The 12,519-nt window shown below is 52.1% G+C and overlaps 1 protein-coding gene across 2 annotated transcripts in view; it reads right to left on the reverse strand.

Annotated features, from left to right (window-relative positions):
- Lk6 (MAPK interacting serine/threonine Lk6 kinase) overlaps positions 1–12,519 on the reverse strand; it is a 112,482-nt gene that overhangs the window by 90,745 nt on the left and 9,218 nt on the right. For both annotated transcript variants that reach the window (XM_089541808.1, XM_089541816.1), the window contains exon 2: positions 3,032–3,197. In XM_089541808.1, the coding sequence (XP_089397934.1) occupies positions 3,032–3,197 (166 nt within the window). The remainder of the gene's footprint in view (positions 1–3,031; positions 3,198–12,519) is intronic.

Genomic DNA, 12,519 nt, shown 5'->3' on the forward strand with positions numbered 1-12,519 from the left:
AGTATGTGTGAAGCCCGACTCGTGGCAGGCGGCCCACCTGCCCTCCGAGTTGTAGGCAATCTGCCAGGTGCCCACACCAGGCAGACCACCTCCGACTTAGGGTAAAGGCATTTAGGTCAAAGGATGCTTCCGCATTCACAGCACGTAACACCTCAACCGTAACTGCGACAGCACAACACTCCACGCTCAGCCATGCTAGACAGTCCGCATTTTTGTTTTGCTTGTTCGTAACCCACACTTGCGTTGGTGCGACACGTGTGCAAAAATTACATTGGGTATCAAAACGTCTCAGGATTTAATATTATTCAATACACGGGCGGACTTCATGCGATTTGAAATTAAATCGGCTCACCGCGACTCGTCTGTCTAAGACATGCATCTCAAGTGTATCTTCTTTTCGTAGGAAAGGAGGAGCCAGGACTAAAATCCGCGAAGAACAGCTTGACAAGGCCCTGGCCCCCTTACAAGAACTGGCAGAACAACACGTGGGAGCAGGCAAACCCGTTTCGAACAGGTACAAGATATTTATATATGGAAAAAGCTCGCACACTATTATTTTTGTACGTATGAAGATAAGATACGCAATACAGCACAAAGAAAACAAAAGAGGTACGCCCTGAATCCACAATCTGTCATCACCATATGCTGCTGTACTTGGTCAGAAACAACATCCTACCACGTAAGCAATCATGTTCGTTACAAGAAGAATGCCTAAAACACTTTTCAATGGGGCAGGCGTCATATATGTATACCTTAGGGCCTTTCCCCAATATCTAAGGCTGCTTTTTTCGACTAAGCAAAAACATGGCCTCTTCAGCAAGGTAACAGTAATAACACATCCCAACAATTTTTAACAGAACCTTAATTATGCTTTTATGAGGATCACTACATTAAGATACATTTTTTCTTGTATACCGGCGCTATCGCAATCATGGCGTCTCATGACATTAAATCTGGACTTCTGAAACCGGCTCCGAAAGCAACGGCTTTAACGAGCTTAACGCTCTGTACAAACATTCTTGAAAGCGTAGTGGCCAAGTTGGATGAAGTGGTCAACACGGAGAGCCCTGACAGTTGCCATGACAAGAGACGAAGGCAAGCGAGTGCGTTAAATAAGAAAAAAAAATACAAAAAGAAAGTTACAAGCGGTAGGGCGGTCGCTGCGGCAACTCGCTGTTTGGGAATGCTACCGCCCTTGGACGCCACGCAGTCCCAAGTCCGAAGGCTGCAACCGCTTCACAATCGCTCGCTTCTTTTCAAAGCGGCCAGTTCGTCATTCAAGGCACCCTACGTAGTTTCAAAGCATGAAAGTAAACTTTAAATAATAATAATCACAATAAAGTAAAGCAATCGGTCCGATGCGACCTAGAGGACCTATTTTCACGGACTATTCATACCGTACTGAATACTATTCATACTATTCATACCGTACCGTACCGTACTTTTACACCGACCTGGTATAAAAAAAGGCCGCCACCGTCTGGAAGACGCTGAAGTAACGAGCGTTAGCTGTTTTGTGCTGCAAGTCTCAATGCGAGATGTGCTGTTTTCTAGTTGCTGCCACAGATGGCGCTGTGATCTCAGGGTGGTAGCAGACCCCACGAAATCTCGAAACGTGATGAGTAAGAGCTAACGCTCTTAAAATAAGTATATTGATGTCAGAAAAAGAAAAACCCCATGTAACAGTGCTGGCCAAGACTTAGCAGCCTCGAATATAACGCCCGTGAGTTGAGTTCGTCTCACATTCCGAGCTTATTTAATAAAAAAGCGTTTCGGAAACGCCGCTCGCGCTCGCACATACACTAGGATTTCTATAAAGCATGCGAAACACAGCAGCCTTGAAGACAACGCTTTGCACCCCCAAAACTGGGTTCAGAGTCTCCGCATTTACATGCTTTCTGGTACGTGAGGGGGACTGACAGCTAACTAAGCAAAACAAAACCAGCAGTGTCACTGCCTACTTGCGGCAGCACTCGATGATATATGACAGGAGTCTACAGACACGCAAGGCGTACAGTCGCAGCCTCAACTATATATACCACAATGGCAGCCTTCAAGCTTGTATAGCAAAGTTTGTCACTGCTAGACCCAGTCTATCGTTTCGCAACAAATGCGCACGTACGTAAGCGCACGCACACGCATCTACTTGGGTACGAAACGCAACAGGTATAATGGCTTCGCTGCACGGTGCTCACGTGAAGGGCGTGACTGTAGTGAACTAGGCGTGACTGACGCTATGTGCGCAAGCACCGTTCCGAACCCCAACATCAGGCAAACATCGGACAATACACATGCCAGTGTAAGTTTTCAGAGAAGTTACAGGTAAACCAAACTGCCGGGTGTCCACAGCGCCGCGAACTGACAAGCCTAACAGCAGGCCAGACAAAGAGAAACCGACAAAGTAATGCGGGAAGACGCAGCCAGGCGAACAGCGAAAAAAACCGAGAGCCGCCGAATCGTTGACGCCCGCTGGTCAAACAGCTGGTCGCCTTCACTACACGGCACTACTGCTCCTGTTACTAACTGCAGGCACGGCCCGACGGCGCGGGCATAACGATCGTCTTTGTTGCTAGGAGCCCCGTAGGCCCGCACACACCTCCGCCGCATCCGCCAGACAGGAACGCCGCGCCTCCCTCTCCACCACCGTCTGTCCTCCTCTCCACGCAAGAAACCAAAACAAACCCCGGCAGTCGCACCGCTGGTTTCCGACAATCCCCTCCTCCTTCAAACGCGTCGCCCCGACTGTTTTCAGGAGGGATGATGCACTCTCCGCATATAAAAGATCATACACACGTCCAGCCGAAGCCAGCACATCAGCAGACAAGACGACGCGGGGGAACAAAGAGGGAAAACGCGGCGGCAGCACCAACCAAAACCAATCGATGCACTACGTCGTGGAGTGGCCCAATTTCGGAAAGGCAGGTGCTCTCTCCGCGCTGCTGGGTCGGCGTATACGTCGCGTTTGTCGCAGTTTCGCGAGCTGCGTGCCGTGCCAGAGCTTTGGAAAATTGAGAGCGGGTTCACTACTCACCTATTGCCAGGAAGTCGGCCGAGCACGGCGTGCCGACGGGAGTGTCATCGAGCAGCAACACGTCGGCGGCGGTCGGGGTGCCGGCAGCGTCGCTGTTGGCGTGGCGGCGTCGGCCGACCCCGTCGCTGGCAGCGTCGACGGCCATGGCGCACTCGAGGAACACCTCCTGTTTCATGGTGCGGCAACGACAGCGGCGGCGTCACCGACGCAACGGCGGCGATGAGCGGCGTGCGAGCGAAGAGCAGCTGACGACGGCGGCGGTTGCGACTCGGCGGCCGGACGCTGCTAGGCCTAACCGCGGCGGAGGCTGCTCCCAGCGCGACCCCGCTGTTGCGTGAGTTAAAGCCGAATTGAGACGTTTCGCTCATCAAAGCAAGACGAAGACCCTCCCGTCCCGAGCCTGATTCGGAGGCCAATATGAAATTTGGGGTAGGGGCAATTAGACAGAAAGAAGAAGAGGTAAAAAAAAAGAAACCGAAAGAAGGCAGCTTATAAACCAAGCCCTCCTGGGCCGAAAGGCGAGCCCCGGCGAGCACAGCTAGAAGCTGTAGCCCCACAAAAACGCAACCCCTCGGAACCTTACACCCCTTACATTGGCAACGCACTCGCGCAGCGGCCGCGGAGTCGCTTATATACCCTCGCGGCCAGCCAATCGCGGCGCGCCGCCGCGTCACGTGACAACGCCCGCGTCGCAATACGCGGCGCTTGCGCGCGCTATCCGAAGCCGCGGGCCTGGATCCGTTTACTGCGGACCAGCGTGCCGCGGACAAAACGACGCGTCTCCCCTGCCTCCCTTTTTGCGCGCGCAACGTTCTTTTATCGGCGCGCGTGCGGGCTTCGGAACAGCGACCGTCGTCGCTGTCTTTCAAAGGCCGTCGGCCATCTACTACGCGCCGCACACAGAGAGAGAGAGGGCCCTTCGTACGGGATATTAGACAATAGCGACCACCGAACGAGATTAGAGGGGGCGGGCGTGCTCGGGTTGAGCACGCCCGTCTCCGCTAACCTCTCTCTGTTGTTGTTGCTGTTTGTTCGCTTAACACACTTTTTTTTCGCTTTCCACAGGCAGACAAAATAACCGTCGTAATCAGTGAATAGGACGCACCACAGAACGACGTCGGTGCTGGGGGGGGGGGGGGGGGGGGGGGCTTCAGAAAACAATAACGGATAGGAGGGAAAAAATAAAGGGAGGAGGGAGGGGGGGCACGAAACAAACAGAAAAAGACCAAAAAGGCGGCGACTACCGCAAAATTCGTGACCACCGTTACTTCGCTTGGCTGCGAAGGCGACATTTTTATAATGAATCCCGGACTCTTTTGGCCGCAGGCGCGTAAGCAGGCCCAATCGTGGGTGTACAGTAAATCCAGTGGCAAAGAAACGCGGCAAATCTCACGTTCTAGATAGATCAAAGCTCCACACGAACAGCGAAGGTGATAGGAATTAGTAAAAAAGAAAAAAGTTACAGAAGATCAATACGATTCACGAGGCGTTGTATGCGTTCGCATTACAGAGTATGTCCGCCGTTCGCGTCGTCTGTACTCAGCTCCGGCTGCTAGACGACCTAAAACGTCTTTGCTTTCACAATGGGTTTGTGGGTATTTCTGGGGGTGTCTGGGAGGAAGGCGGGTGGAGCCTCCTTGAGGTTGGGTCTTTGGGAGCGGATGTTTATATGTGGGTGATGGGTAGGAGATGTACCTTCCGATGTCGGAGGATACCCGGGAGGTGGAGGTCGACGCTCTTCTCGCTGTGCGGAAGGCTTCAATGCACAGTGACGCCGGGCACCCAGTGATAATGGGTAATGCTTGATCGCGCTAAAGAACCCCAGGTGGTCGAAATTTCCGGAGCCCTCCACTACGGCTTCTCTCATAGCCTCAGTCGCTTTGGGACGTTAAACCCCAATAAACCAACCGATAATGCATGATCCCGATAATGGGTACAAGCTTTCTCTTGGCCTGCTGCTCAGCCTGTCTGGGAAGAAATGCTTGGAAAATAGGTCTTTGACCTCACCTTGTGTACGCCGAAACACCCGGTTCTCGACAACCCCTAACCAGTGGGAGGCCGCCCTGCTCGCGCAGGTCCCGAGGGGCAGAAATGGTTCCTAAACATGGCCGCCGTACCGCAATCGACCTACTGAATCGTGAAATAGGCACTCCAACCACGGGGTTCGAACTCAGTTCGGTCAATAACCACCTTCAACAAAGCTTCGTACCGTGGCGTTCTTTGGCAAAGCTGCCACTGGGCCATTAAAATTCATCACGGAAAAAAATGTCATGAAATGACGTGAACAAAATGAAAAAAAAAACGCAAGCTTGCGCTGATGGTGGATATCTGTGTCGTTTTTGTCATAAACACGTCCCGGCCAGTATACGCCGCGCTCTGAGAAGTCAGCCGACTGTAATGATAGTTCTATGGGCGCTACGGCGCTCAGCTGGCGACACGAACAAAACACTCGCAAACGCGAGCACGGATCACTGACCTCTTCATAGAGGCAGCATCACGTCGAACTGCAATAATAACGATATCAATAATAATAATAATAATAATAATAACAATAATAATGCGACTCGAACTCTTGACGACTTCCGACAGATTCGCTTCGTTCGAAACGGAAAGCGCAGTAAGCGCTGGATAGAGCGCTCAACGCCATGTAGACAAAAAGGTTTGGTTTGGTTTATTGGGGCTTAACGTCCCGAAGCAACTCAGGCTATGAGGGACGCCGTAGTGAAGAGCTGCGGAAATTTCGACCACCTGGGGTTCTGTAACGTGCACTACATCGCACTACTCGGCCGCCGCGGCCGGGATCGAACCCGCGTCTTTCTGGTCAGCAGCCGAGCGCCGTAACCACTGAGCCACCGCGGCGGGCTATGTTGACAAAAGTCCAACGTGCTTGGTTCTAGGCGATGCTGTACGGCACGAAGTAAATAAATAAATAAACTGAGTCACCAGCCTTCCAGACCCCATTCCCCATCCCAGTGTCCATTCTTTCTGTGGAGTAAAGTGCGTCCTACTTTTATACTAGGAAAGTTGGGCCCACTGCGGATGCTACAGGCACTACGCATCTTCGAAGCGAACCATATGGGCGCCTTGCTTCTGACAGAGGCTGCACTTGGCAGAAGGATAGAGCGACAATGCGCGTGCACGGCAGCGCTGTTTTCCGACAGACAAACGTATAACCGAAGGGAAGGAGCAGGAAATGAGTCAGTAGTACATCGGTAGGCGGCGTAGCGGCAAGCGCAAGATGTTGTGGTTTTATGATTCATAAATGTTCGGGCCTGGCACAACAGGGTTCACTGCATGGGACAAATTATCGACAGTTTCTTATAATTAAAGTTTTGTTGGCGAGGAATGGGCGGCTCATCGCCGAGAAAAAGTGTCGGGCGGAACGGCAAGAGTTCTCGGTACGGAAATGATGGCCTCGTTCCGATTGGTGCAATGGGCGAGAAATTAGGACAAGTGATATAGCGCGGCTCCACATTCGTATGTGCGGATGCATCCACATGCGCGGAAGGGAGGCAGGAAGGGACTGGGCGCTATATTATTATAAATCTATTACTGAAAGAAATAGTTTACACTTCACGGGCTTACTCGATCGCTCACCTCGAAGTCGACTATCTTACCAAGGCGAGAACCGCCAGTGCGGTAACGGGCAGTGTACGGGAGGGGGGAATAGCACGTCATCGTAGAAGACTATTCGTCTGCACTGTAATCCACGCTTGACACGAAGCACGAGGAGGACTAAACAAAGTTGGATGTAGCTCTTGAGTGTCGTGTTTTCCGCGCGTTTTGTGTCAAACACGAATATCCGTTACTTCGTAGTAGAAGCACCATCGGTAGGGACGTTTTCCGACAGCAAGCTCTAACATAATCATGACCATGGAACAGATCAACTCCAGTGCAGGGGAAATGCCTCTTCCTTTATCTCCAGTTAGACGCCATAGTAGGTTACGTTTCATCGTTCGTGGCTATGTTTATTCAGAATAGAGTAATTCGAAGGAGCCAGGTGGTCGGGGCCCCTAGTCCAGGGCTCCGCTGGTGGCGGCTGACTAGCGGGCTATAGCTGGATGATCCAGGCTTGCTGGTCCAGGCTGTCGCTGGTCAGGGCCTCGTCCGTGTGTCCTGTCATTCCCAAGATGTACACGGTACATCGTGGGGCTTGCTCCGCACCGAGGACAATAACTTGTCTGATCTTGTTATTATTATGGGGGCTTAACGTCCCAAAGCAGCTGAAGCAATGAGGCACGCCGTAGTGAGGGGCTTCCGGAAATTTCGACCACATGGGGTTCTTTAACGCGCACTGACATCCCACAGCGTACGGGCTTCTAGAATTTCGCCTCCACCGAAATTCGGCCACCGCGGCCGGGATCGAATCCGCGTCGTTTGGGTCAGCAGCCGGACGACATAGCCACCGAGCCACCGCAGCGGACAATCACCGGGTCTGATCTTGTGTAAAACGTGAAGACTTGGAAATGTGTTTGTATTCTCCTCCAGTCAGTGGCATACGAGGCCCTCAGGACCACTCCATGCAATAATTGTTTTCAGTGAAAATTGGTTCCCTGGTGGTGGTGAAAACTTTTAATTACTGAAATAGAGTTTGGGAGCCACAAAGTGGCCCCGCTACATGGTCGGCGTCCCTAGTCCGGGACACCGCATGACAATGCCCCGTCTCTCGCCCGTTTCACCAGAGCCCTTTGGGACTCAAGCGAGGAGCAGTTGAGAAGGGCAGTCTCCCATGCCTCTCTGGAAGGGGTAGGGGAAGGGGGGAGGTGGGGATTTTGAGTACATGCCCACACCATGTGGAAGATATCGCAGGTCTCCCCACAGTGCGGGCATCGCCCATCCGTGTTAGGACCGTAATGCTTTAAGATTGCAGGACAGAGTAGAGTACCTGTCTGCAGGCTCCTTAAAGTTCGCTCCTCCGTCTTACTCAGCCCCTTTGCAGGGGCCGGGAAAAGGCGGTGGATGTCGCTATAATGCGTTATAATTTCCTTGAATCGCAGCAGCGGCTGGTTAGTCTCCGTTGCCGCTGCCTGGGCGCACTCCGGCTTAGTAAGCGCTGCCGCCACGTCGATCTGCTTCGAAGTGAGCAAACTACGCAAGTGAGCATATGCGCCGCGAGTGATCATGCACCGAACGCTGGAGCGAAGCGCCACTTGGCACCCGTGTACCCGGCTATTCGTGTGCAACTCAGGAACGAAGCGGCAAGGATCGCTCAACTCCAGCCAATGGCGCCGACCGATTTTCCCCTTTACCGACCCCCTTGGGCCTGCAAGCATGACATCGTATAGGGGTTGAAAAGGCAGTGAATCGGGTTAACCACGGCGAACGGCCTCCTCTGAGGGGCACCTGCCGCTTCGTACTTGAGTTGTTGCATACTGATGTATACCTCGCCCCGCAGTGCGCTCGCTCGTGGCCCGCACAAAATGTTGTCAGCCAGGTCTCCGTTACCGACGGAGACCGCTTGCGTGTCTTCTTATTTCAAATCATGCGCTGGATGTGAATTACATGCATCACCCCGTGATGATCGCCTGCTTACTAAATAATTCATTACTGAATTTCTTATTGACGCTGTTTCGGTTTCGTCAACCGAGACGGGAGGAGGTGGAGCGAGCGCGGCTTCGGCCGACTATCTGTTTTTTCAGCCAGCGTCCGCTTCGGTGGACGCGGTTGTTGCTGCGACGCGCGTCTTTTCTTTTCTTTCACTATTTTCTCTTATCTTTTAACTCTCCTCTATTTGCACGTGGCAGCGGTGGTGGCTCCTCGGCTTGAGCCAGTTGGCAGGCCCGTGCAATTTCCTTTTCATTCTTCTCACAGCCGCAACAACAACAACAACAACTACGGAATGATGGGTGTGGCACGTGAGGCACGACAAAAAACAACAAAAAAAACGGCAATATAATTGCTGATAAGTCGTTTCTTATTTTTTTGTTATTCCAACTCTTCAAGCAGGCTGATTTAAGTGTTTTGGATTAAAAGTACGTATCAGCGTTTATACTGGAGGTTTTTTTCGTACCTCACGTGACCTTAGTGGCGCCAACTACGTGTCATGGCCATCGTTTGGTCGATGAAACGGAAACCACAAGGGCATGATAGAAGAAATTCAGTTAAAAATTACTTAGTGGTCGTAGGCGAACACCACGCGGTGATCCGTGTATCCCGATCTCTAAAGCATCGTTTGAAAGAACAGAACAGGCAACTAAAATAAGGTGTCCATAGACGCTTAATAAGGACGTTGCCTCAGCCCTATGCGCACAGACTGTTGTTCCCTTTGGTCAAATGTTTAGGGAAATTTCCCAAGGTGGAGTAGATTTGTAATAAGGGACACCGGACCAGGACGAATTTTTCTTTAACTACGAAGTTTCTGAGAAAGCTGTATAGCTTTCCTTTGTAGCCGAATGGCTGCGCTCGGGTGGATGCCAATGAGTAATTACTCCCTTATTACAAGACTGTTCCCTTTATGTGAACTTTACGGGCATGGCTTTCTGACTGTGCCAGTTGCATGCGGTCTCAGCCAAAAAAGATCAAATGGAATTCCAATTGGTTCGCAGCTGTGGTCTAGTCAGTTCCAACTGCTGTTTTCTGACAGTATACAGCCAGGGGCGGATTATGGCAAGGGCGGATTATGGCAAGGGCGGCCTTCCCTTTCCTGCAGCGTGAAGTTTTACAGCCTAAAAAGAAAAATAATCGATAAATCCTAACCTGGCGGCAGCCCCGTGTTTCTGAGCGCGCCCCTCCCACAGTCGCCTCAGCGTCGAACAAGTCGTCGAACTGTGCTTCCCGGTGCCATGTGTTCGGCCGGGAGGCTGCGACTCTGAACGGGGGTTGCCTCGTATGCCGCCACATAGCATGGAGGGGCAGTCCTGCCGCTGGATCCTTCGAGCTAAATCCCAACGTTGCGCGCTGCGTCGCTTTCACGCACGTGGAGGCCTAGGCCTAAGCACGCACCGAGCCCGGGCCCATATGGCGGGCACTGGTCCAAGTATATTACTTTGTTTTTCGAACCAAATATAAGCTCGAACATAAACCGGCCGGCCCTTCAACCTGAGCCCACAAGCGGAAGAAAAAAAACATCCACCAGCGTGCCAAAAAGGCGCGCAAGATTTCGAGTGAGCTTAGACGCGTTTTAAAAGCTGCGAAAGCCTCTCTTTTCAAGCTCGTTCTCACCCGCCGCACGTGGTCCGGGGCGTCCGATTTCGGCGACGGTTGATCAGCATCTGGGGTTTAGCGTCCCAAAGCTGCATACATCCAGTGAAGGGCTCCGGATTAATTTCGATCGCCTGGCGTTCTTTAACGCCCAGACTGGCGTACAGTGTGGTTCAGTGATTTCCCTACGCACCTCCTAGGAGAGTAGTACACGCTGTCAGAGCCGAGGTAGCAGATCCCACCGCTGCCACCAGTTGTTGCGACGCAAGGTAGCAGATCACGTCGATGCCACCCAGTTGTTACGGCTCGAGGTAGCGTGGCCAGTTGTGGCGTCTCCAAGGGGACTCGTCCGGAATGAAGGAACTGTCTGAACTTCAGATGGTTAGAGATTACAAAAACAAGCAGATTTAATGACAAGAAACTGAGACACTTATTTACAAAAATTTACAAAGGAATCAAAAGTTAAGAGTTCATAGCGTCGAGCGTCTGGATGAGCCTGTTACCCAAGGCTCAGAGCCACTGGATGAACCTATTACCGTAGGTCCAGAGCGTTCGTGCCCACTTTGGTCGCAGGTTATATAGCCCAAGACTCCGCCCCTGCACCAGGGGACCTTCCATCGCGACACAAAAGATCGGCACCAGCACCACCATCGAAGACCTGTTGAGCCCCCTCACTAGGCGGTAACTCATGGGGCACAAAAGATCGCCACCACACGTCACAGACGCAGCTGGCCAAGACACCTGTTTAGAGCCCGCACGTGGGAACTGGCAAGTCCGCATTCCTAAGTCCGCAGTCCGCATTCCTATAGCATTGTGTCGTGTTGACGTCACAGCCGCAGCTGCGCAGGCTTCCTCGGATTCGTTCCGGGTTTTCTTTTCAAGACGAGGGACACCCTTTCTTCTCCTGTCGTCGGTTGCTTCTCGAAGGGAGGTCGTTTTCGCCGAGCCGAGTGTGGGAAGAGCCTCGTCGGCCACTTCCCAGAAAGTCACCCTTTTTCGTGAGGTCATCGTGGGGTCAAGTTGAAGTCAAACGACCCGTCAAAATTGCCGCTACGTTGAATCTCCCTTTGTTTCATCTCGGGTCTCAAGATGGGTCGTAACAGCTACCTCCCCCGCCAGACGAGTCTCGGCGAGTAGCAGTCATCGCTGCTGCACGAAGAGACGACTTGGCTAATTGCTCGCAGAAGTATACCAGAAGCCCTCTGCCGCTCGCAACGTGGTCTTCTATTACGTCGGCCAAAATCTTTGAGGCGTCTCTGAAACCTCAACCACATGCGCAAGCAAGCACTCAACTTCCCTCTGAGCAAACCAGTTCCAAAAGAGGGTGCTGTAATACGGTTAGTATAGCCGTTGTGAATAGCTCACACTGAAAACTCCCTGGACCCACGCAAGCTGAGAAAAACCGAACCTGCTACTGTACACCTTCATTGTCAAAAACGCACGAAAAAAACTTATAGTAGCAATTTTGATTCTTAAAGAGCATTCCGGACTGCTTAAAAAGAACAGCTAAGAAGTCCGCGTCCCTTCCTGCATTTACTTAAAAAAATTAAACAGCTCCAAAAGCTGCATAACTGAGTGAAAATCACAAACGTTACAAAGACCACTCAGCATTAGCACTAAAAAAACTGGAAACTCGTTTGCCTTCACCCCTGTCTCGTTTTTTTTTTTTTTTTTGTGAGTCAATGCACAAAAAAAAAGGCAAACACTTATTCCCCGAAATGGACATTCTTTAGCCGCGCCCTGCGCGGTCGTGGTCGGATGGCCGGTCTACAAGCAGGTGCTTCAAGAAAACTGCGGGGTTGATTGGTTCCGCCTCGGCTCGACCTTCTGCGGATAGGGTGCCTCCTCCATTTCTTTGTCCCTGCTTGCCGCGACTCCCTCCGACTCACGCGCTCTCTGCGGCGACCCTTTGTGTGGCTGTCGAGCCCTATTCTTCGTAACGCAAAGCATGCGTCTCGTGTCCAAAGACCACGCCGTCTGTCGCTCTTTCGGCCCGCAAGGGCAGTCCCCTGGGCTTTGATCGGGCCCATCCGCCTTCGGGAAAATTTCACTGATTTTCCCTTTCGGTCATTAGCTTTCGTGGTGCCGTCCCTTGTTGATCTGCCGGCCCTTGCATCAGCATGAACACCTGCCCTGGCACTTCTCAATCGCTTGTCGCGTTCGCGATGTTTGTTCAATGGACAATGGTGCCTTCGGCCTGCAAGGGCAGTCACCTTGGCTTTCCTCGGGCCCAGCCGCCTTCGGGAAAATGACACTGTTGGTTTTCCCTTTTCTTTCACAGTTCTCGCGGTGCTGTCCCGAGTTAATTTGCCGGCCCTCGCATCAGCATTAACACCTGCCCTAGCATT

This window comes from Amblyomma mixtum, chromosome 1 (genome assembly GCF_055824585.1).
Source record: "Amblyomma mixtum isolate Tamu chromosome 1, ASM5582458v1, whole genome shotgun sequence".
In the NCBI taxonomy this organism is placed as follows: Eukaryota; Metazoa; Arthropoda; class Arachnida; order Ixodida; family Ixodidae; genus Amblyomma; species Amblyomma mixtum.